General features: G+C 40.2%; 1 protein-coding gene across 2 annotated transcripts in view; it reads left to right on the forward strand.

The window, feature by feature from the left end:
• RYR2 (ryanodine receptor 2) overlaps positions 1–23,722 on the forward strand; it is a 725,859-nt gene extending 702,137 nt beyond the window's left edge. For both annotated transcript variants that reach the window (XM_081249359.1, XM_081249358.1), the window contains exons 100-104: positions 6,133–6,289; positions 7,719–7,783; positions 9,858–9,958; positions 10,884–10,935; positions 22,373–23,722. In XM_081249359.1, the coding sequence (XP_081105485.1) occupies positions 6,133–6,289; positions 7,719–7,783; positions 9,858–9,958; positions 10,884–10,935; positions 22,373–22,468 (471 nt within the window). In that variant the 3' untranslated portion in view covers positions 22,469–23,722. The remainder of the gene's footprint in view (positions 1–6,132; positions 6,290–7,718; positions 7,784–9,857; positions 9,959–10,883; positions 10,936–22,372) is intronic.
• Positions 23,723–26,474: the final 2,752 nt, after the last annotated feature.

The raw sequence follows: 26,474 nt of genomic DNA on the forward strand, positions 1-26,474 counted from the left end.
TTTGGCTGAGGTGAGGTTGGAGGCATCATAAGTTTGCATCTTAGGTGTTTCTTTCTTGAAAAAGAAAACTCAGTTCCAGGATACAATACACCTCGGCTCCTACCTCTTTCATTATTATGTACTGCTGTCAATCAGTCGAACCAGACAGGAGTCTGTGTACTTTTGCACAGTCCATCTCCAGCTGATTGTTCTTAACAACTATTGTGTCAGAGGCCACATTACCTAGGTTAACCTTTCAATTTTAGATCTAAAAACCCCTTTTAATTTGCCTCTTACTAACGCTTGTGCAGGGCGGTTTTGAAGAAGCCATAGCCACTTAAAACGTAAGTAATCACTGACAGTAATGTTCATTAAAAGTGGAGGCTTAGTAAAACCAAACAGCTAGCAAGACAGAATTATGGAGTAGCAGGTGATCAGATTTCATTGTTTTAATTCCCCAAAGAGAATCCTTTCTTTATGCCAGTCTCCTTAGCATTTCTTTTTCAAAGAGTGAAGTCTAGTATTCTCATCTGAGATAGGTTTTCCTCACTCACGTCGTATTTTATTGCTGTCATCCTGAGTTCCCATCACATTTGTTGTTTCAGGTTGTTTCTTCGGGTCTCAGAGAACATTGTAGGTTTTCCGGGGGACGTAATTCACCCGCCAGTGTTTCATAACTTACAGCAGGTGGCACTGTAGCTGCAGTTTTGCAGAGTCAGTGATGATTCATACTTAAATTTCTTTTCTTCTTTCTTTACTTATTTGGAATCACGGTTTTTTGAGCCAGAGAATCTAATTAAACCAGCCACAACCTGATAGAATTTGAATCTCTTCACCAAGAATGTAGGAGAAGAAATTGAAAAGTAATCTAAAGTTCTCAAGTCCAGGGGAAAAAGCTGATTGCAGCTGGAGAGCCAGGGAGACTGACGTGGCATATATAAGAGCTTTTCAGCCTCAAATGCCCAGAGGAATCACCAGGAAAACTCTCTGTAAATCCACAGATCTTCAAGACCAACCCCAGATCCCTTGAGTCAGAAACTGTAGGAAAGGTATCAACACCTGTGTATTTTGGAAAAAGCTTTCCAGGTGGTTGAGCTAGAAAGTATACTCCTAGGGAAGTAACCTGCTTAAGTAGTTGTTCTAAAGTACTTATTTTACCCCATCTTCTCAACGAATAATCTGTTTCTCTCTAGTTCAACCTTTTTCTCTCCCTGTGTCTGTTTCTCTCCCCACACCCGCCTTTTTTTTTTTTTTTTTTTTTTTTGGCCAAGGTAAAGATCTTATAAGGATCTTCACCAGTCCACTAGAAACTGTTGCTCTTCAGTGTCCCCTAAAGGTAGCATAAACAGTGATTAACCCCAGAATGTATCAGTTTAGGAGGTGGATGGGGGGAAAGTCACAGAACATTAAATCTTGAGAATTAGCAGCTGCCCTGTCCCCATTTCTGTAGCACCAGGCACCTTCCTCCCTCATTACTCAGGTTCTCTGAAGAAAGCGGTGTCACTTTTTGCTGCCCAACACTGCTCTTCCAGCTCTTATGATCAGGTTGAATCTGATTCTCTGAAAAGGAAGGTAGATGAAAGGACTTCCCTTTTCAGGTGCAGAATGGTAATCTGACAGGCTGCCGCCTCCTGTGAGTGGCTGGTCACCACATTTCCTCCTACTCCACCACAACAGCCATGGCCCTGCTATCTCTGGTGAGAACTTCTGATAATGAAGGAGAAGGTTGGGAAAATCAATATCAAAATCCCACTGGTGAACTGTGCATTTTATTCTTTTTCACTTTGGTATCTTATTAAGCCTAACTAAGCACATCCACAAAACTCTACCTCTCTTTTCACAGCATGACCATATTTCATTTTAATGAAATATGGTGGAATCCCCTCCTCAAAATTCTTAGTGCTATCATAGAATGAAGGCGAGCAGTGAGATGCAGATATTGCCAAGAGAGGCCAAGTGGCTGACGAGAGATCTAAAAAGAAAGAGACATTTACTTTGGTAATTTAGCCTCATTCCATGGTCTTGTTTTCAACTTTAATGTCTAGAAAGTAAAGTGAATCATTTGCTTGAGGACAGACTCACATTAACCAGACTCCTAAGAGTCAGATGTATCAGTCAGAATACCAACATTCCACTCATTAAAAGTTCAAGCAACAAGTTGACAGTCTCTTCTCGATAGAAAAACTCTATGTGGGGAGCCAAATTATAATCCAAAAGTCTTGGTCAGCAGGAATTAGCAAGAGGAATTAGCTAGACCATCTTAGTCACATACATGTCAAATAAGCGGGCTTGGAGAGCTAGGGCATTCCAGGACCTGAACAGGGAACTGCAGTGATCCACTGTTGGCCCACTATGGCTATTAATGTGGGGAGTCAAAGGGCCAGAATTTGACATGGAGAAATGCCAGACCACAGCCAGGTAGATTGTCCAAATTAAGTCGCCAGCCAAAGGGGGCAGGGGGAGTTTTACAAACAAAGCTAAGAATGGGAAAGCCAGGAAAGGATGGCCTATGTTAGTTCACTAAGTAAAGAGTAGGCAGCTGCAATAATAATTCTATTTCCTGTAGCCACAGTTAATCACATGTGTGGACAGATTTGGAGAAAAACATATAACCCCCAATTTTTCTTAATAAAAATAAGAAATGCATGTGGTAAAAACTAATCCCAACAGTATGCAAGAATATACAGGGAAAATAAAACTTTCTCTACCCACAGATCCACCATTTACAGTTTCAAGCACTGTTTTAGACAAACAGTTCTAAGAAATTAATGCCATGTCCTGAGGGCTTTTTTTAAATGTCTTCAAATTTCTATTTCTAAAGATTGATTCAGTATGTGCTACCAGGAATCCAGAATGTTTAAGCCTCCAGGAGATGTGGATGCAGGATTAAGTTTAGGCACCATTGGTCTCATCAGGCTGTCTGTAAAAAAGGACTATCCTGACCTCTCTGTAAGAGAGACCCCTTCCCTGGGCTCCAGAACAGTTCTGGGGTGATGCTCTTTGCTTATTGCATTCCAGACTGACCAACCTCTTTTCTGAGTGACCCAATCTTTTTTTTTTTAATTTTATTGAAGTATAGTTGATTCACAATGTTGCATTAATTTTTGTTGTACAGCAAGGTGATTCCGTTATACATACGTATATATTCTTTTTGTATTCTTTTCCATTACGGTTTATCACAGGATATTGAATATAGTTCCCTGTGCTATACAATAGGACCTTGTTGTTTATGCATCCTATATATAATAGTTTGCATCTGCTAATTCCGAACTCCCAATCCATCCCTCCTCCAACTCCCCCAGCCTTGGCAACCACAAGTCTGTTCTCTATGTCTGTGAGTCTGTTTCTGTTTTGTAGATATGTCCATTTGTGTCATATTTTAGGTTCCACATATAAGTGGTATCATATGGTATTTGTCTTTCTCTTTCTGACTTACTTAGCTTAGTATGACAATATCTAGTTGCATCCATATTGCTGCAAATGGCATTATTTCATTCTTTTTATGGCTGAGTAATATTCCTGTGTGTGTGTGTGTGTGTGTGTGTGTGTGTGTGTATCACATCTTCTTTCTCCATCCGTCAATGGACTTTTAGGTTATTTCCATATCTTGGCTATTGTAAATAGTGCTGCAGTGAACATGGGGATGCATGTATCTGTACGAATTACAGTTTTGTCTGGGTATATGCTCAGGAGTGGAATTGCTGGATCATATGGCAACTCTATTTTTAGTTTTTTAAGGAACCTCCATACTGTTCTCCATAATGGTTGTACAAATTTACATTCCCACCAACAGTGTAGGAGGGTTCCCTTTTCTCCACACCCTCTCCAGCACTTGTTATTTGTATTGATAGATTTTTTTAATGATGGCTATTCTGACCAGTGTGAGGTGGTACCCCACTGTAGTTTTGATATGCGTTTCTCTAATAATTAGTGATGATGAGCATCTTTTCATGTGCCTTTTGGCCAACTGTATGTTGTCTTTGGAGAAATGTCTATTTAGGTCTTCTGCCCATTATTCGATTGGGTGGTTTGTTTTTTTCTTATTGAATTGTATGAGCTGTTTGTATATTTTGGAAATTAAGCCCTTATCAGTCACATGATTTGCAAATATTTTCTGCCAGTCCATGTTTTGCTTATGGTTTCCTTTTTGTTTTGCTTATGGTTTCCTTTTTGTTTTGCTTATGGTTTCCTTTGTTGCACAAAAGTTTATAAGTTTGAGTAGATGCCATTCGTTTATTTTTGCTTTCACTGCTATTGCCTAAGTGACCCAACCTTTATTTAATTCTGTTCATTAAATTCCAGGCATCTGACTTAGATGCAGAATGAAAAAGTTTCCTATCAGTAATTAATTGGCTGTTGAACTATGAGCATTTTGGTATCATCTTGCTGCCTATTCTTTGCCTGAACTTTATGCTCTTTAAAATGACCTGAGAATCTGAGGTCTATTTGAGCTGTTCTCCATGAGAACAGCTGACCAGTCATAACTTTTCACTCCTCAGTCATCCCACAAGTGATTTTTGAGTACCTATCATGTGCTGGACATTATTTAAGCACTGATGATAGAATAGTAATCCAAGTAATTCTTCTTACAATGGGACTAATTCTAGTGGAGTGAGATAGATCATAAAACATCAAATGAAAAATAAGTTGGAGATACAAGTCTGGAATTCAGGAAAGAGACCCAAGGTGTAAATAGAAATTTTTTGAAGTAATTAGCACAGATGATATTTAAGCATGAAACTGGAAAAGTTCCCCAAGGGAGTGTCCTAAAAGAAACAAAAAGTCAGAGAACCCAATCCTGGGCATTAGTTCATGAAGAGATAGGGAGATGAGGAAGAACCAGCCAAGGGGGCTGAGAAGGAATAACCAGAAATGTCGGAGAAAACCAGAGGAGTGTGGTGTCTCACTGAGTGAAGATGCTGTTTTGAGGTCTTTGCCCCGTTCATTAGGGTTACGGCAGACAGTGAGTTTTTTGTTTTGCATTGATGGGTGACATCAGTTGGGTAAATGAGAGTGTCTTGAACAGCCTGAGGAGGCCTCATGGAAGAAGGATTATTCATTGAGGTTCTGAAGGATGAGTAGATTCTAATGGGATACAAATGGGAAAGAATATTGCAAGATAAGGAGAATATGCAGGCAAAGATCTAGAATCAGGAATATTGTTTTGGAAGAGGCACGGGTAGAGGAGAGGGCGGTGCCTGGGAGACGGGAACTTAGAGAGGGGAAGTATGGCTAAATCAGAGGGCCTGGAATGGAGAGTGTGGACTTACCCTAAATAAAGATAAAACCCTAGATGCTTAATCCAGTGGTCCTGATGTTGCTCCCCCAGAGGACACTTGGCAATGTCTGCAGACATTTTTGATTGTCTGTGGGTTGGGGTGCTACTGGCATCTAGTGAGTAGAGGCCAGAGATCCTTCTAACATATGCTACAATGCGTAAGACAGACCTCAACAACAAAGAATTATCTGACCTAAAATGTTGATGGTTTTGAGGCTGAGAAACCCTACCCCAAAGCGCTTTACTGCACCCCTCTTTTTTGGCAATGGACACTTGCAGCTGTACATGTTGTCGGTTGCTTTAAAGTTTCAAAGTTTAAACAATGAGCTGCTATTTCTTCCCTGCCTTTCTCATATTTCTTTATTCTAGACATTAAAGTTAAAAATTTTTTGCATTATATTCCAATGTGATAGATGAGAGGATGGTAAGTGTTAAGTCTGGTTTTTTCCTCACTTAATTTCTAACATTCTATCCAGTTATACAATGGACTTTTACTTCCCCATTCCTTTGTCTGTTATGCTCACAAAAAACTGAACAGTTCAATCAAATGTAGTTTTGTGGCCCTTACTGTGATCTTAATGGGATAACCTTTATGCCTGATGCTAGTGAGGTATTTTTCGTTTCCTGCAAAGTATGACAGCAGGTGCTAAGCAGAGTATGCAGCACAGAGTTTTGTTTAAAAGACAGCAGAAGGTAAGAGCCAAGTGTTTGCATCACAATTACAAATACTGAAACAAAAAGAGGTGATGTAGAAGGCAAAGATGCTCATCATTTCCACAGTGAAGATTAGGAACAAGAGAGACAATCTCAGGTGTGTTGAGTATAAAAATGGGCAGTGGTCCTCCAGGAAGTGAAGCCATTCCTCTCTTTTCCAGTGCTATATGTTCCACATGTATGTCGGGGTACGTGCCGGAGGGGGTATCGGTGATGAAATCGAAGACCCAGCCGGCGATGAATATGAGATCTATCGAATCATCTTTGACATCACCTTCTTCTTCTTTGTAATTGTCATTCTCTTGGCCATAATACAAGGTAAGCATCATCCTTAAGAAGATCTAGAATTTGACCTACATATTGTTGAAGCTAACACTAAAGACGGGGTAAGAATGTCAGGTGTTTCCTAGAAAAGCCAAATAGAACTCTTCCATTCAGTGTTTCTTCATTGGAAATCTGTAGAGGGAAAAACAAAGAAGCAAGGGACCCTGCTCTAGCAGGGAGATGGACACAGGTTTCTTTGGCCTCCTTTCAAATAACAGAATGGAAAGAGCATTTCCTGGGTCTGATTTCCTGCCCTGCCGCTGAGGACCTTTACAACTAGTGGTCGGTGAGCCATTTAGACTCTTTGGGTCTATCACATGGAAATTATATAAAGCTCTAAGCCATGGGTTATTGAAAAGATTTCTTTGAAAATGACATCTGTTCTGTGCGCCCTGGGAGCAAAATGTTGTTCTTCACATTTGAAGAAACTGAGCCATAGTAAGTCTAAGTAACTTGGCTGAAGTGTACAGCTGAAAAGTGTCAGGGCTGGAATCCAAAGGCCACAGGGTCTGGACCCAGAGCCATCATGTGCAACCACCATGCCATGTTGACCCATTCGATCTTCCTTTTACTCCAAGGGAACTTGGAGCGGGTAGTTTTTTCCTCTCCTTTTATTCCAAGGTAACTTTTTTTTTCCCTCAGAAAAATCACTCATGTTGTCTTCTTCTGCTTACACATTTATCCTAGCTTGAATCTATAAATGGGATATTATCCTCTAAATTCCACAGGCAAAAAAATGATACCCTTTTTTCAGTAAAGTACAGGAACACCTTTAAAGGATTCATAACCCTTCCTTTATGTCTTTATGGAGCGTAACAATCATGTGTTTAGAAGAGGGCAAAGTCATATAAAACACTTGGAAGAAAACGTACAGCCCAGCAAGTCACAGGAGAAAAGGGAACAAAGCAGCAGGAAGCCGTTAGTTGCTGATTGCTGCAGTTAATAACGTTACGGAAAGTTTATTGATGACGAACTTGTGAAAAAAATGATTGGAGGTGAATTCCTCACAGTTAATATGGGCATGTTTGATTTGCAAATTAGCACTGGAAAATCTTATTCGTGGCATTTTCTGTACTTTATGACCATCAATCTCCATGGCTCCTTCTTGGCGTGAAGCAGGTAGTAACATACCATTTATTGATGCCAAGGTAACCCAAGGTTTTTCCTCCTGTCACCTCATTTTTAAACCCCTTTTCAGGCAGTATGTATGTGCCCTGGGGACTGCATCTGTGTCTGCCCCCCAAAGAGAGAACGCTGCTGCCCTCGTAGGAGTATCTGGTGTGCGTGCGCTCACATCCTCTGCCAAGCTCTGAGCATCTCTCAGTGTCATGGTCCCTTTCCTTGGGAGGCTTAGCCAAGGGGCTGTGAATTTCATTATCCTTCTCCGGTTGATAGATTAAATCCCATCTTTACTGAACACTAGGTTTAATTATCGATGCTTTTGGGGAGCTAAGAGACCAACAGGAACAGGTCAAAGAAGACATGGAGGTGAGTCTCTCCGTTTCTGACTCTGCGTTTTTGTTGTTGTGGCCACTGCCTGTCCCCACTGTCTTTTATCAAAGAATGACGACTGTGGGAGAAGGGGGAGGGACATGAACGACGCATGGCTTCATTGGCCTGTTTTTGATTCAGGCAATACACGTAGTTGAGCACTGTTGCTAGGCTGTGTGGTGGGCTCCAGGTACATACAAACAGTAGTATGGCGCCATCTGCCCCTCCAGGAGGGGGAGACCATTCATTCAAAATGGGGCATTTGCTGCCAAATAAGTAAACAGGACATCATGAGCAGTGTGATGAGCCCTTTATAGGAGGAAACCCTGAGTGCTGGCGTCTCTGGGGCTGGTGTCTAATTTCCTCTTGTATGATCAGGGGCGTACTTAAAAGAAGGGATGCCCAAGCTGGGGCCTGAAGATTGCAGAGGTGTGGATTTGAGAGAGCGAGCGAGTGCAGGCCAGTTTTAGGCCACCTCCCCACCCGGCCATGCCCATCACCAGGGGTTGGATTCTGTGAAAACGTCACTGCCTGACGTTCTATATACCAAGACTCTGATTTTAGGGGATTTGATATGCAGATTTTTTTTCTTGGAAGCATAACTGGTTCAGGATGAAGCATGACTTTCTAGTAAAGGGGCTGGAGAAGAAGGCCAGCTAATTAAGAGCCTAATCATGCATTTGAGAAATTTACAGTGTGACTTACAGGCTGGGAAGCAAGAAAAGGGTTTTAAGCGGGGCAGTGAGGTGATCAGATTTTACATTTTAAAAAGATAACTATGGATTAAAATAGGGGGCGTGAGCTTGACACTGGCACACCCAGGGATAGGGAAGCAGCTGTCAGCATTTTCTAGGTAGGAGATGATGAGGCTTTTGCTAAAGAAGTGCCACTGAGGATGCAGGACCCCAGTGGATTCAAGCAGTACTTTGGCATGAAAAGAGCTTGGTGATTGGCCAGATGCAGAGGATGAAGAGTTTGGAGCAAGTGGGGATGTTACTGAGGTTCCGTCCATCATGAGCCTCTAGGAAGAAGCACGGTGGCTCAGTTACACACAGAGTGCCCGAGAGAGGTAACAGAGAGGAAGGGCAGTTTCCTGGGGAAAGCTGTTAAGTGGGAACCTGTTTAGTTAAGAGACACTGAACTGTGTACAAGACTGGATTGCTGAATGGAGCCTTTCTGCTGTCAGCAGCTGTTGATCAGTAAGGCAGGGAGAATTATAAATTACCTTAATCATCTTGATTCTAGGCTCTCGCATCTAGGGCATCATAAACATGCCTCTGACGGTATGAAACAGCTTCTAATTTGCAGGGAAGATGAGCATCTGGAGCCACATGAGGACAATAATTATTGAATTCATTTGAGTTGATGCACAGGAGATGCTAATGATAAAATGGAAGGCCTGCTTCTCCCTGGGTTTTGGGTACCAGGCCTGCAGATGGCAGACCTAGCGGGTGAAGAGAGAGATGGATGGGATGGGAGGGAAGTGGAGAGAGCAGCTGTTCTGTTTCTAGAGTGGACTGTCATCCCAGTACATGTATATTGGTTGTGTGCCTAGCATGATGCCTGGCATGTGGCGGACCTTCTCTGAATCGTTGATTCAACACCTCACAGCTTGGTATTTGGTTTGGTCCTCCCCAGATGGAAGGAATTTGTGCCTCCCCACCTCCACCAGCCTGGTCATGAGACTTGTCTAGGATAGATACCAAGTTTGTGGTTTCAGTTGAGGACACATTCAGTCCTACCTAGAAAACTTGAGCCAGTGTAATGAACAAGAGTGATCACCAAGCCTGGGCGTGTTCACTTAGGCTGGAGAAAAGAAGAAGACATTGCTTTGCTTTTCAGCCATCATCATCTTGTTCTCTTCTTTCTGCCTCTGTTACTTCTTGCTATTGGTTCCTATGTCATTTAAACCCCACGGCAAGATGTAGTGGTGGCAACAGTTAAATTGATACTGGGGCTTGGCACAGTCTTCTGGGATGATGTTTTACGTAGACCGAATAACCCAAGTAGCTGCCCGAGTGGTGTTTTCCTTTCTGAACTCTGACCTTTGAATACTGCCTTTGTCTTCTAGACCAAGTGCTTCATCTGTGGGATAGGCAATGATTACTTCGACACCGTGCCCCATGGCTTTGAAACCCACACTTTACAGGAACACAACTTGGCCAATTATCTGTGAGTGTGCCTGACTCGGACTCCCCTACCTCTCCTGATACCCAGGCATCCCCCACCTCAGCAAGCTGGAGAAACAGGACAGAGAGCGCCTCTCGGAGGGAAAGACCCACAGCTAGTGGTTACTTTGACTTAGGAAATGAAGTTGCAGCCCTCCACGTGAACAATACCTTCTAGAACATGAAATGAAAAGGTGGAAAGGATGAGCTGAATATGTACCAAGCCTCTCAGGGAGCTTGGGCCATGTTTTCCATTTCGAACAGGAATGCTCCAGCTGCTCCCTAGAGATATGTGAATCTTCATTTCTCTTTTCTGAAGAACCACAGACCCATTTAGGCACCACTGGAAACAGTTAAATGTTGTGTTTTTTTTTTTAATACATAGAAATCTGGCTATTACTTGAGACTAGCCAAAACTGTACTTCAGTACAATATTATTTCTTAATCTGTTTCTAACCTGATTTTAATATCTAACAGAAAAGATAGATAGAAAAAAAAAGAAAAGATATAGAGTAGCATTGTAGCAATTAAAAAAAAAGGTTTTGGAATTCACAAGTGTGCAATATTAGACAAGTTATTGAACCTTTTTAATTATTGGTTTTCCAAAAGAGGATTTCAATTCCTGCTCCATGAGTGAATGTGGAAACAGTTGCAGGCAGGGTCTGGCACTGAGCCTGGTATAAAGCAGCTCCCAAGAGGTATAACTTGATCTGTGAACACATTATAGCTCCTTTGAAAAAAATATTTTAAAAGCTGATTGATTATGCTTTTGGTCCCCATGGCTTTTTTTTTTTTTTTTGGCCCTGCAGGTTTGACCCATTTATTTTCTCTGCCATGAAGAGTTATTAGTCCATAGCAGAATCAGAAGTATCTGTTTATGCTGATATTTCCATACAATCCATTTCTGATTACTCTCTCTGTACCTGTAGGTTTTTTCTGATGTATCTCATAAACAAAGATGAAACAGAGCACACAGGACAGGTAGGTAAACAGTGACTATACATCATCTACAAGAAATGATAAAAGAACCTCTGCATTTTGGAATGTGTACATTAAACATTAATATTGGAATTACTTTCAGATATTAGTCATGGTATCTTAGTATAAAATTCCTGTTATCCTGTATGTGTATGCAAAGATTGCTGTAGTAGAAAAAGTAAAACTAGAATTGCACATTTATTAGCTGAAAATGCTGAGTTTGGGTTTTGATAATTATAATATACTTGATTGCTTAATCAGATAGCAGATGATTTCAAATGAACTTCATTCAATAGTATTATGGTCATTTAAAAATAATTGCATATCCTGGGACAAGATGGCAGAGGAGAAGGACCTTGAGCTCACCTCCTCTCAGGAGCACACCAAAATCACAACTGAATGCTAAACAACCATTGGTAAAAAAGACTGGAACCTACCAAAAAAGATATTCTACATCCAAAGACAAAGAAGAAACCACAACGAGACAGTATAAGGGGTGCACCTGCAATATAATTAAATTCTATACCCACCCCAGGTGGGTGACCCACACACTGGAGAATAATCATATTGCAGAACTTCTCCCACAGGAGTGAGAGTTCTGAGCCCCATATCAAGCTCCCCAGCCTTGGGGTCTGGCATCAGGAGGAGGACCCTGCCCCACCCCAGAGCACTTGACTTTGAAGCCAGCAGGGCTTGAATGCAGGAGCTCCAAAGAACTGTGCAAAAGAGAGATGCCACTCTTAGAGGGCACACACAAGGTCTTTGTGACCTAGGGCAAGAGCAGTGACTTCATAGGAGCCTGGGCCAGACTTACCTGCTGGTCTTGGAGGGTCTCCTGGGGAAGCAGGTGTGGCTCACTATGGGGACAAGGACACCGTTAGATTCACTGGCCTGAGCTCTCCCAGAGGCCGCCATTTTGGCACCAAGACCTGGCTCCACCCAACACCCAAACCACCAACAGGGTGGGAACGCAGACCCACCCATCAGCAGACAGGCTGCCTGAAGACTTCCTGAGTCCACAGCCACCTCTAGACACGCCCCTTACACGGCCAGCCCACCAGAGGGCCAAGACCCAGCTCCATCCCAGTGGAGAGGCACCAGTTCCTCCCACCAGGAAGCCTGCACAAGCCTCAGCCACCAGGGGGCAGACACCAGAAGGAAGAAAACTACAATCACCTCCACACTGTGGAACTGAGTCTGCAAACACAGGTCAGAAACTACCCTGGGGCCACCTCGTCCCTGGCCCGTGGTGATGAGAGGGGAGTGTACTGCTGGGACACATAGGACATCCCCTACAGAGGGCCACTTCTCCAAGGTCAAGAAACATAACTGACCTTCCACATACACAAAAATACAAATAGAAATTCAGACAAATGATATGGCAGAGGAATATGTTCCAGACGAAGGAACAAGATAAAACCCCAGAAGAACAATTAAGGGGCCTGGAGATAGGCAATCTACCTGAGAAAGAGTTGAGAGCAATGATCATAAAGATCCAAGAACTCAGGAAAAGAATGGATGCACAGAGTGAGAAGTAACAGGAAGTTTTTACCAGAGTTAGTTAGAAAATATAAATAACAACCAAACAATTGAACAATACAATAAGTGAAATGAAAAATAGAGTAGAAGGAATTGATAGCAGAATAAATGAGGCAGAAGAATGGATAAGTGAGCTGGAAGACAGAGTGGTGGAAATCACTGTTTCAAAACCGAATAAAGAATGAAAAGAAATGAGGACAGTTTAAGCAGCCTCTGGGACAATGTCAAAGGCACCAACATTCACATTATAGGAGTCCCAGAAAGGAGAGAGAGAGAGAGAGAGAGAAAGGGCCTGAGAAGATACCTGAAGAGATAATAGCTGAAAAATTCCCTACCATGGGAAAGGGAACAGTCACCTAAGTCCAAGAAATACAGAGTCTCAGGCAGGATTAACCCAAGGGGGAACACACCAAGACACACAATAATAAAATTGACAAAAATTAAAGAAAAATATTAAAAGCCACAATGGGAAAGCAACAAATAACATACAAAGGATTCCCCATAATACTATCAGTTGATTTCTCAGCAGAAACTCTGCAGGCCAGAAGGGAGTGGCATAATATATTTAAAGTGATGAAAGGGAAAAACCTACAACCATGAATGCTCTACACAGCAAGGCTCTCATTCAGATTTCATGGAGAAGTCAAAAGCTTTACAGACAAGCAAAAGTTAAGAGAATTCAGCACCACCAAATCAGCTTTATAGCAAGTGCGAAAGGAACTTCTCTAGGCAGAAAGGAAAAGGCAACAACTAGAAAAAAAATTACAAAATGGGAAAGCTCACCTGTAAGGCAAACATACAGTAAAGGTAGGAAATCCTTCATACACAAATGGGATAAGTAAACCAGTAATCATGAGAGGAGGAGAGTACAGATGTAGGATATTTGAAATGCATTTGAAATTAGGAGATCAGCAACTTAAAACAATCAAGTATATATATAGACTGCTATATCAAAACCTCATGGTAACCACAAACCAAAAATCTATAATTGATATACGCACATTAAAAAAGGAATTCAAACACAACACTAAAGATGATCATCAAACAAGACAGGAGAACAAAATAGGAAAGGAAGAAAAGACCAACAAAAACAAATCCAAAACAATTAACAAAATGGCAATAAAAATATACATATTGATAATTTCCATCAATGTAAATAGATTAAATGCTCCAACCAAAGGACACAGAATGGATGAATGGATACAAAAACAGGTCCCATATAAATTCTGTGTACAAGAGACGCACTTCAGATCTAGGGACACATACAGACTGAAAGTGAGGGGATGGAAAAAGGTATTCCATGTAAATGGAAATCAAGAGTAGCAATACTCACACCAGTCAGAATGGCCATCATCAAAAAATCTAGAAACAATAAATGCTGGAGAGGGTGTGGAGAAAAGGGAACACTCTTGCACTGCTGGTGGGAGTGTGAATTGGTACAGCCACTATGGAGAACAGTATGGAGGTTCCCTAAAAAAACTAAAAATAGAACTACCATATGACCCAGCAATCCCACTACTGGGCACATACCCTGAGAAAACCATAATTCAAAAAGAGTCATGTACCAAAATGTTCATTGCAGCTCTATTTACAATAGCCCGGAGATGGAAACAACCTAAGTGTCCATCATCGGATGAATGGATAAAGAAGATGTGGCACATATATACAATGGAATATTACTCAGCCATTAAAAAAAACGAAATTGAGCTATTTGTAATGAGGTGGATGGACCTAGAGTCTGTCATACAGAGTGAAGTAAGTTAGAAAGAGAAAGACAGACAAATACCGTATGCTAACATACATATGGAATTTAAGGGGAAAAAATGTCATGAAGAACCTAGGGGTAAGACAGGAATAAAGACACAGACCTACTAGAGAATGGACTTGAGGATATGGGGAGGGGGAAGGGTAAGCTGTGACAAAGCGAGAGAGTGTCATGGACATATATACACTACCAAACATAAAAAAGATAGCTAGTGGAAAGCAGCTACATAGCACAGGGAGATCAGCTTGGTGCTTTGTAACCACCTAGAGGAGTGGGTTAGGGAGGGTGGGAGGGAGGGAGACACAAGAGGGAAGAGATATGGGAACGTATGTATATGTATAACTGATTCACTTTGTTATAAAGTAGAAACTAACACACCATTATAAAGCAATTATACTCCAATAAGGATGTAAAAAAAATACTCAGATTAGACAAAATAGAGTTTAAAATAAAGACTGCTATGAAAGACAAAGAATGACACAAAATAGTGATCAAGGGAATAATCCAAGAAGAAGATACAACCATTGTAAATATATATGCACCCAACATAGGAGCACCTCAATGTAGAAGGAAATGTTAACAGACATAAAAGGAGTAATTGACAGTAACACAATATTAATGGGTGATTTTAACACCCCACTTACATCAATGGACAGATCATCCAGACAGAAAATCAATAAGGAAACACAGGCCTTAAATGACACATAAGACCAGATGGACTTCATTGATATTTATAGAGCATTCCATCCAAAAGCAGCAGAATACACATTCTTTACAAGTGCACATGTAACATTCTCTAGGATAGATCTCATGCTGGGCTAAAAAGCAAGCCTCAGTAAATGCAAGAAAACTGAAATCATATCAAGCATCCTTTGTGACCACAATGCTATGGGATTAGAAATCAATTACAGGAATAAAACTGTAAAACACACAAACACATGGAGGCTAAACAATATGTTACTAAACAACCAATGGATCACTGAAGAAATCAAAGAGGAAATTTTAAAAAAATACCTAGAAACAAATGACAAAAACTTGACAACCCAAAAACCATGGGATGCAGCAAAAGTATTTCTAAGAAGGAAGTTTATAGCAATACAGTCTAACCTCAGGAAACAAGAAAACTCTCAAACATCCTAACCTTACACCTAAAGCAACCAGAGAAAGAAGAACAAACAAAACCCAAATTTAGTAGGGCAGAAATCAAGATCAGAGCAGAAATAAATGAAATAGATACAAAGGAAACAATAGCAAAGATCAATGAAACTAAAAGCTGGTTCTTTGAGAAGATAAAATTGATAAACCTTTACCCAGATTCATCAAGAAAAAGAGAACTCAAATCAATAAAATTAGAAATGAAAAAGGAGAAGTCAGAATGGACACCAGAGAAATACAAAGGATCATAAGAGACTAGTACAAGCAACTATATGCCAATAAAAGGGAGAACCGGGAAGAAATGGACAAATTCTTAGAAAGGTACAACATTCCAAGACTGCACCAGTAAGAAATAGAACATATGAACAGATCAGTCACAAGTAGTGATATTGAAACTATGCTACCACCAACCAATGGATCACTGAAGAAATCAAAGGGGAAATTAAAAAATACCTAGAGACAAATGACAATGAAAACACGAGGTTCCAAAGCCTATGGGATGCAGCAAAAACAGTTCTAAGAGAGAAGTGTATAGCCACGTAAACTTTATAGTTACAGCCATATAGGCTCAAGAACCAAAAAAATAATCTCAAATAAACAACCCAAACTTACACCTAAATCAACTCGAGAAAGACCAAACAAACCTCAAAGTTAGTAGAAGGAAAACAATCATAAAGATCAGAGCAGAAATAAATGAAATAGAGATGAAGGAAACAATAGAAAAGATCAATGAAACTAAAAGCTGGTTCCTTGAAAAGATAAACAAAACTGGATAAACCTTTAGCCAGATTCATCAAGAAAAAAAGGGAGGGCACCCAAATCAATAAAACTAGAAATAAAAAGGGAGATGTTACGGAGGAAACCACAGGAACACAAAGGACCATAAGAGAGTAATACAAGAACTATATGCTAATAAATGGACAACCTAGAAGAAATGGACAACTTCTTAGAAAGGTACAAGGAATAAACAGAAATAGGAACAGACCAATTACAAGTACTATAATTGAACCTGTGATTTTAAAACTCCCAAAAAACAAAAGTCCAGGACCAGATGGCTTCACAGCAGAATTCTACCAAACATTTAGAGAAGAGTTAACACCTATCCTGAAACTAATCCAAAAAACTGCAGAGGAAGAAACAGTTCCAAACTCATTGTATGAGGCCACCATCAACCTGACACCAAAATCAGACAAAGATACCACACAAAAAAGTTACAGGCCAATATTACTGATGAACATAGACACGAAAATCCTCAACCAAACACTAGCAAACCGAATCCAACAATACATTAAAAGGATCATACACCATGATTGAGTGGGATTTATCCCAGGGATGCAATGGTTTTTCAATATTCCCAAATCAATCAGTGTAATACACCATATTAACAAATTAAAGGATAGAGACCATATGTTCATCTCAATAGATGCAGAAAAAGCTTTTGATAAAAGTCAACATCCACTTATGACAAAAACACACCAGAAAGTAGGCACAGAGGGAACCTACCTCAACATAATAAAGCCCACATATGACAAATCCACAGCTAACATCACACTCAATGGTGAAAACCTAAAAGCATTTACTCTAAGATCAGAAACAAGACAAGGATGTCCACTCTCACTGCTACTATTCAACACAGTTTTGGAAGTCCTAGCCCCAGCAATCAGAGAAGAAAAAGCAATAAAAGGAATTCAAATTGGAAAAAAAGTAAAACTGTCACTGTTTGTAAATGATGTGATATACTACACATAAAAAATCCTAACGATGCTACCAGAAAACTACTAGAGTTCATCAAGGAATTCAGTAAAGTTGCAGGATACAAAATTAACACACAGAAATCTGTTGCATTTCTACACACTAACAACAAATAATCAGAAAGAGAAATTAGGAAACAATCCCATTACCTAAATGTCCATCGACAAAGGAATGGGTAAAGAAGATGTGGTACATACGTACAGTAGAATATGACTCAGCCATAAAAAAGAATGGAATAATGCTATTTGCAGCAACATGCATGGACCTAGACATTGTCATACTGAGTGAAGTAAGACAGAGAAAGACAAATATCATATGATATCACATATATATGTGGAATCTAAGAAAATGGGTCAAATGAACTTATTTACAAAACAGAATAGAGTCACAGATGTAAAAAAACAAATTTATGGTTACCGGGGGGAAGGGGAGAGGGATAAATTGGGAGATTGGGATTGACATATACACACTACTATATGAGAAATAGATAATCAACAAGGACTTACTGTATAGCACAGGGAACTCTACTCAATACTCTGTAGTGACCTATATGGGAAAAGAATCTAAAAAAGAATGGATATATGTATATGTATAATTGATTCACTTGAGGAAACAATATTTTAAATCAACTACACTCTAATAAAAAGTTAAAAATAAAGGAATTTCATAAGGACAAAAACAAACAAAGGAAACAATCCCATTTACCATCGCATCAAAAAGAATAAAATACCTAGGAATAAACCTACCTAAGGAGGCAAAGACCTGTACTTCAAAACTATAAGATGCTGATGAAAGAAACCAAGATGACACAAAATGATGGAAAAATATACCATGTTCTTTGGTTGGAAGAATGAATATTGTCAGAATGAATAAACCAGGCTTTCCTAGTGGTACAGTGGTTAAGAGTCCACCTGCCAGCACAGGGGACATGGGTTTGAGCCCTGGTCCAGGAAGATCCCACATACCACAATGCAACTAGGCCCGTGCGCCACAACTACTGAGCCTGTGCTCTGGAGCCTGTGAGTCACAACTACTTAGGCCAGTGTGCCTAGAGCCTGTGCTCTGCAACGGGAGGGACCACCGCAATGAGAGGTCCACGCACCACAATAAAGAGCAGCCCCTGCTCACCGCAACTAGAGAAAGCCTGCGTGAATCAATGAAGACCCAGCACGGCCAAAAATAAAATAAAATAATTTTTTTAAAAAATGAATAAACTACCCAAGGCAATCTAGAGATTCAGTGTAATCCCTATCAAATTACCAATGGCATTTTCAAAGAACTAGAACAAAAATTTTTTAAATTTGTATGGAGACACAAAAGGCCCCAAATAGTCAAAGCACTCTTGAGAAAGAAAGATGGAACTGGAGGCATCAGGCTCCCTGACTTCAGTCTACACTACAAAGCTACAGTAATCAAGATAGTATGGTACTGGCACAAAAACAGAAATATAGATCAATGGAACAGGATAGAAAGCCCAGAGATAAACCCACACACCTATGGTCAACTAATCGATGATTAAGGAGGCAAGAATATGCAATGGAGAAAAGACAGTCTCTTCAACAAGTGCTACTAGGAAAACTGGATAGCTACATGTAAAAGAATGAAATTAGAACACTACCTAACACCATACACAAAAATAAACTCAAAATAGATTGAAGACCTAAATGTAAGGCTGGATACTATGCAATTCCTAGAGGAAAACAGAGGCAGAACACTCTTTGACATAAATCATAGCAAGATCTTTTTAGATAACACCTCCTAGAGTAATGAAAATAAAAACAAAAATAAACAAATGAGACCTAATTAAATTTAAAAGCTTTTTCACAGCAAAGGAAACCATAAACAAAATGAAAAGACAACCCTCAGAATGGGAGAACGTATTTGCAAATGAAGCAACCGACAAGGGATTAATCTCCAAAATACACAAACAGCTCATGCAGCTCAATATCAAAAAAACCAAACAACCCAATCAAAAAATGGATGGAAGACCTAAATAGACATTTCTCCAAAGAAGACATACAGATGGCCTAGAGGCGCATGAAAAGATGCTCAACATCACTAATTATTAGAGAAATGCAAATCAGAACTACAATGAGGTATCACCTCACAATGGTCAGAATGGCCATGATCAAAAAACTCTATAAACAGTAAATGCTGGAGAGGGTGTGGAGAAAGGGGGACCCTCCTACACTGTTGGTGCGAATGTTAATTGGTACAGCCACTATGGAGAATGGTATGGAGGTCCATCAAAAAACTAAAAATCGAACTACCATATGACCCAGAAATCCCACTACTGGGCATATACCCTGAGAAAACCATAATTCAAAAAGATACATGCACCCCAATATTCATTGCAGCACTATTTACAATAGCCAGGACATGAAAGCTACCTAAATGTCCATCAGCAGAGGAATGGATAAAGATGTGGCACATATATACAATGGAATATTAGTCAGCCATAAAAAAGAACGAAATAGTGCCATTTGCAGAGACGTGGATAGACCCAGAGACTGTCATACAGAGTGAAGTAAATCAGAGAAAGGAAAAATATCATGGAATATCACTTATACATGGAATCTAGAAAAATGGTACAGATGAACTTATTTGCAAAGCAGAAATGGAGACACAGATGTAGGGAACAAACTTATGGATATCAAGGGGGAAGGGGGGGTGGAATGAACTGAGAGATTAGGATTGACACATATACACTACTACGTATATAATAGATACCTAATGAGAACCTACTGTGTAACACAGGGAACTCTACTCCATGCTCCATGGTGACCTAAATGGGAAGGAAATCTAAAAAAGAGGGGAGATATATATATATATATATATGTATATATATATACACATATATATGTATATATATATATATACACACATATGTATATATATATACATATATATGTATATATATTCATAATTATATTCATAGTAATTATATTCATATAAATAAATAAATAAATTCACCTTGCTGTACAGCAGAAACTAATACAACATTGTAAAGCAGCTATATACTCCAATAACAATTAAAAAAAAAAGAAATCCCAGAAATAAACCAACACACCTTTGGTCAATTAGTTTACAACAAAGGAGGTACAATATACAATGGAGAAAAGACAGTCTCTTCAAAAAGTGCTGCTGGGAAAACTGGACAGCTACATGTAAAAGAATGAAATTAGAACACTCCCTAACACCATACACAAAAATAAACTCAAAATGGATTAAAGACCTAAATTTAAGCCTGGATACCGTGTAACTCCTAGAAGAAAACATAGGCAGAACACTCTGACATAAATCACAGCAATATCTTTTTGGATCTGTCTCCTAGTGTAATGGAAATAAAAACCAAAATAAACAAGTGGGACCTAACTAAACTTAACATCTTTTGAATAGCAAAGGAAGCCATAAACAAAATGGAAAGAAAAGCTGCGGACTGGGAGTAAATATTTGCAAATGATGCAACTGACAAAGGATTCATCTCCAAAATATATAAACAGCTCCTACACCTTAATATCAAAAAAACCCACCAACCCAATCAAAAATGGGCAGAAGACCTAAATAGGTGTTTCTCTAAAGAAGACATACAGATAGCCAAAAAGCACATGAAAAGATGCTCAGCATTACTAATTATTAGAGAACTGTAAATCAAAACTACAATGAGGTATCACCTCGCACTGGTCAGAATGGCCATCATCAAAAAATCTACAAACAATAAATGCTGGAGAGGGTGTGGAGAAAAAGGAACCCTCCTACACTGTTGGTGGGATTGTAAATGGGTACAGCCACTATGGAGAACAGTATGGAGGATCATTAAAAAACTAACAATAGAGCTACCATATGATCCTGCAGTTCCACTCCTGGGTATATATCTGGAGAAAACCATTAATTTGAAAAGATACGTACCCCAATGTTCACTACAGCACTATTTACAATAGCCAAGACGTTGAAACAACCTAAATGTCCACTGACAAATGAGTGGATACAGAAGATGTGACACACACACATGCGCACACGCACATCTGCTGATTTTCTGAATTGTCAGCGTTATATGCTTTCTCGGAGCAGTGAAGCTGTGTTTCTGAAGACTTGAAGATGTAACACACACACATGCATGCACAATGGAATATTACTTGGGCATAAAAAAATTATGAAATAATGCTTTTTGCAGCAACATGAATGGACCTAGAGATTATGATACTAAGTTAAGTAAGTCAGACAAAGACAAAAATCATACGATATCTCTTATATGTGGAACCAAAAATAAAATGATACAAATAAATTTATATACAAAACAGAAACAGAGCCACAGACATAGAAAACATATCTATGGTTACCAAAGAGGAAAGGAGTGGAAGGGATAAATTAGGAGTTTGTGATTAACATATACACACTACTATATATAAAATAGATAGCAACAAATACCTACTGTACAGCACAGGGAACTATTCTCAATATTTTGTAATAACCTATAAGGGAAAATAATCTGAGAAAAAAAATATATGTATGTGTATAACTGAATCACTTAGCTGTACACCTGAAACTAACAACACTGTAAATCAACTATACTTCAATTTTTAAAATTAAAATAAATAAATAATTGCATATTAAATGTTTAAGGTTCTACCCGAGCTATTTGAAATTCTCCCTCCACAAATATTCACCTGCGATTGTTAATAGTTTGAATTTGAATGGTACAATTAAACAAAAATAAGGGCTTCCCTGGTGGTGCAGTGGTTGAGAGTCCGCCTGCCGATGCAGGGGACACGGGTTCGTGCCCCGGTCCGGGAAGATCCCACATGTCGTGGAGCGGCTGGGCCCATGAGCCGTGGCTGCTGAGCCTGCGCGTCCAGAGCCTGTGCTCTGCAACGGGAGAGGCCACAGCAGTGAGAGGCCCGCGTACCGCAAAAAAAAAAAAAAAAAAAAAAAAAAAAATAGTTTTAAGGAACACTCAAACATATATCACAAATAGGTTTTTATCATTATTATATTACAGTCAGGATGAAGATTGATTATTTATTAGTAGAAATAAATAAGACCTGGTATAGTTAGGAACTATCTAAATGAATTTGGGATTATAACTATGTAATACACCATTATACGTATGTGATATATATATATGTATATAAAATAACAAATTTGACTCTCTTTCTATCTTATATTTTGTGGTAACACAGAGATCCTAGGGAAAGACATGTTCTTAACGCACTGCCTTTACTTTTACAGGAATCTTATGTTTGGAAGATGTATCAAGAAAGGTGCTGGGAATTTTTCCCGGCTGGGGATTGTTTCCGGAAACAGTACGAAGACCAGCTAAATTAATCTCAGTCCCAGATCACCTCCGAAAACAAAAACACACACACACGCTCTCTCTGTCTTTGTCTCTGTTCTTCTGTTTCTAGACTCTCTCTCTCTCTCTCTCTGTTCCCTTGGAAACATCTGCTGATTTTCTGAATTGCCAGCATTATATGCTTTCTCAGAGCAGTGAAGCTGTGTTTCTGAAGACTTGACTGTGCTTTTTCCCCCACCTAGTGTATTTTCTTTGAGAATAATGACTGAAGAATAATCTAAATTCATACAAGGACAAAATAGGAACTTTGGAAAGAAAACCATTCTGGAGACTCTCAATCGTTACACACACAGATTTCCTTCTGAGACTCCTGGAAATCAGCTTGCACTATGGGACTTTCACAGAGAAGCGTGGCAGCCACACTCATCCGGCCTCTTTATTTCACCATCCAGAAAGGAATTCTCTAATGGTCACAGAGCACTGTAGCACTTACCAGATTGCTGTGGACACCAGTTACGAAGGGAAATAGTGCCTTACTATATGTGGGTTGAGCTATGCAGAAGATATGTGCATGAAAAAACATCTTTATTTTCTTTATGTCGACTTTTTTTCTTAGTTAGATTGATTTTTGTGAGGGTTTTTTTTCTTTCATGCTTTTCTTTGGTGGGGGAGGGTAAGAAAAGCAGTTTGCGTGCACCTTTTAAAAAAGACGGGTGGCCTGTCTCAGGATGAGAGGAGGTTCTTCTTATTCATCCAGATTCCCATTTCCCCTCCCCCTGTGCTCCTGCTCTTATTTTGGTAATGCTCTGATGCAGTATTGCAACTTTATGAAATCTTTGTATGAAAACAAAAAGACTGCAAAAAATACACTTTCAAAAGAAATAATTCATTGCATGTTTATTATGCAAGTTTAAACAAACCAAGAAAACCTTCAGAAGCAAGTTGATCCACGTGAAAGAACTTTCATGATAATTATATTCATAGTAATAAAGTGTCGTGGGCTTAATTGTATATTTGGAGCCAGTGTCATCCACCAACAGTGTGATACATTATGAACTTGACAGTAGTTTTGGGTTTTTCTCTTTCTTTCGGCCACCTGTGATCAGTTGTGGATTAAGGACTTCTTGTCAGGCCATTTTTTTAATATCAAAGCTGAAGCAATATCCATTCAGGGATTTCATCAGTTGCATCAAAAAACATGGATAATAATATATCAATCACTCCATTTTGAGTCCTTTTAAATGTAATGCGAATCTTTACAAATAAAAAAGAGATTCAGAATGGAAGCAAGGTCATTTTGCAAATATTGGAGCTCTTTTATTACAAGGTCTGCTTGTTAATTTTAGAATTGTAAAACTGCTCTGATTAAACTATTTAACTTTCTCACCCTCTTTCTCCATTTCACTTATAACTGGGATGCATCAAAAAGCCTTGAAAGCCTTGAGTTTTTAAGTTGTGTGTATCTAGCACAATCCAAACACTGCCTTAAGGCCTGTCATACGTCCCTGTAGCTAAGCAAGTTTTCTGCTTTTATGATTACGGAACCTCAGAGCTATGGAGTATTTTGAATCACCTAGCTCCACCCCTGTCATTTCCTTGTCTTGGGGTCATCCAGATTTCTTGGAAACCACCAATAACAGAAAAATCAGTCTCCCGAATCATTTTAATTTTTAATCAGCTTTCATTTTAGGAAGCTCTTCCTTATTCAGGGAAAATTCATTTCCATGCAACAATAGGGATTCATTTTCTGTCTTAATCTGGAAGAGGACTGGCACACCAGTAAGTGATATATGAAACGTTCCAGTGCTAACTGAACATCTACTGTGTACCAAGGGCAGTGCTGGGTATCTACTGTCATTTTTCAGCCCATTGGCACAACATCACAGCTGTGGTACTTAGATTTTGCATTTGTCTTGAAAAACTTTGCCCTTCTTCCTTTCTAGGTTCTTTGGCAGGTTAAATGGACATAAGACAGGTTCACAGGAGAAAAACAAATTTTTATGTACGTGAGCCCCACAAAGACAGGAGAGGCTCCCAACAGTGAGGCAACTGAGGCTTATGTTCCATCCTGAGCTCAGGAGAAGAGAGTGGTGTCTGGGCCTTCAAAGGGAAGGCAGACAATTCACAGGACGGTGGCAAGAGCAAATATTTGGTAAACAAGTTTTTGCCGTGCCAGGTAGAACAAACAGGCCCTGCCGGGCTCCCCCCAGCTTCCCACACCAGCCCACACTCTCTCTAGTTATCCCTGGTGATGGTTCTCTTCCTGGACCAGGTCTTCTATCTGAATTCTTTTAGACACTTAAGGAGGAGGTAAAAAGCTCTTCCTGAGTCTTCCTAGGCTTGATTGACTTCAGCTCAAAGTAATCCACGTGCCAAAGTGGCACATTCTGGGGAGGCTCATACTAAACCTCTCAGTAACATTTTTATTTGGGTGAAGGAGTCAATTTGTCGGTGCTGTGGGAATCCTCAGTCCTGCTCAAGGAGGTGACCTCATGTTCTGAGGAGTCTGGATAAAATAAATGAGGTCAGCTCCACAAAACATCCAAGACCATGTTCCCCTTTGCCACAGAACACTTCAGAGGAAGCACGCAGCGGAGAGGAATAAATGTTCTTCTGCCACATGAAGTCTGACAGATGCGGGTCTTCGGTTCATAATGCCAAAGTCAGAGTTGACATGAAACAACAGTACAGGTGAGAGGTGAGCGAACAAATTCCTAGTTGTCCCCTGGATTCTGCAGATTCTTGTAGACTCTCCTGATTGATGGCTCCTGGGTTTAGAGCCCTGGTCGGTGACAGACAAGTGCTCAGGGAGAAGCAGAGAAAGGCTGAATTCAGGAAAGGAAGCTTCCTTCCACTCGTGGCCTTTGGCCATCAGTGTTAAGGAGCAGAGCTGGTCACTTTAGAAACTGTCACTGGGGCTGTCAGTGGCCAACAGAGGAGGAGGGTACCTCTTTGTTTCCGTCTCAAGGCCTCAAAGGGGAAGGGGCAGGTTTTCTGCATTGGCATCATTATTAAATCTCCCAGGAAATGTTGCGCGAATTACAAACACACTGGGACTCTCTACTTCTCTGACTAAGCTCAGGGCTGCCTAACTCAAACTCAAGAAATGTAATCCCCTCAGAAATTTTCAAGTATTCAAACAATCACAAAGAGTGTCATAATATCATATCTTCATGTCTCTGCTTCCACTCTCACGGCCACTTTTCTCCCTTTCTTATTTCATCTATTCCTACCCCACTTGTTTCTTTGGAAACATCTCTTGATCCTACTCCATAAGGTAAACAGCTAAAGCAGGCAGTTAGCTAGACAGGGGCAGAGCAAGGCGGGCAAAGGCCAAACGGCAGGAACCACACCCCTAACAGCAGGGGTCCGTGGGTAGACAGAAGTAGGAACTTCCAGACCGACAGGAAACCACACATTTTGGGGTGACAAGTGTCCTGAAGGCAGACAAAGAAAGGTGGGAAAAGGCGGGAATCTCTGGTGTCCATTGTAACCTTTTGGTCACTATGCCCTCATTACCATAAAATTAGCCTTGCATATAAGAAGTTCTCATCATGCACCGATGCCACGATACTTCCAATCAAGGCTAAATAAGGACAAAAATCCTTCCTCCCCTCAGGAAGGTGGGGCTGATGAAAATCAGGGAAAACCACCCCCAAACCTCTCCCTCCCAAATGAATATTCCACCTCTTCATTCCTACATCCACATAACAAGTTTCCCAAAGAAACTCAGGGCAGCTACTCACCGGAGCCTGGCTGCTCTCCCCTAGGGAGCATACAATCGCTTAAATAAACCCTTGCTTTACTTTCCTGACCTCCCGCCTTGTCCCTGAATTCCTTCTGCGACGAGACAAGAAATTAGCCGCCAGTATCATCTTTGGCGCGGCAGCCAGGGGAATTCGGTAAGTCTCAGCCTCTCGCCTCCCTTACGCTTGAGAGGCGCTGCCTTGCTTCGCCACTGGAAGACTCTTGTCCGGACGACTGGGTAGTGCAGTGGACTAGAAAGACGACAGGTCTGTCCGCCCACCTCAAGGCAAT

This window comes from Mesoplodon bidens, assembly GCF_964165515.1.
Source record: "Mesoplodon bidens genome assembly, chromosome: 1".
NCBI classification, from domain to species: Eukaryota; Metazoa; Chordata; class Mammalia; order Artiodactyla; family Ziphiidae; genus Mesoplodon; species Mesoplodon bidens.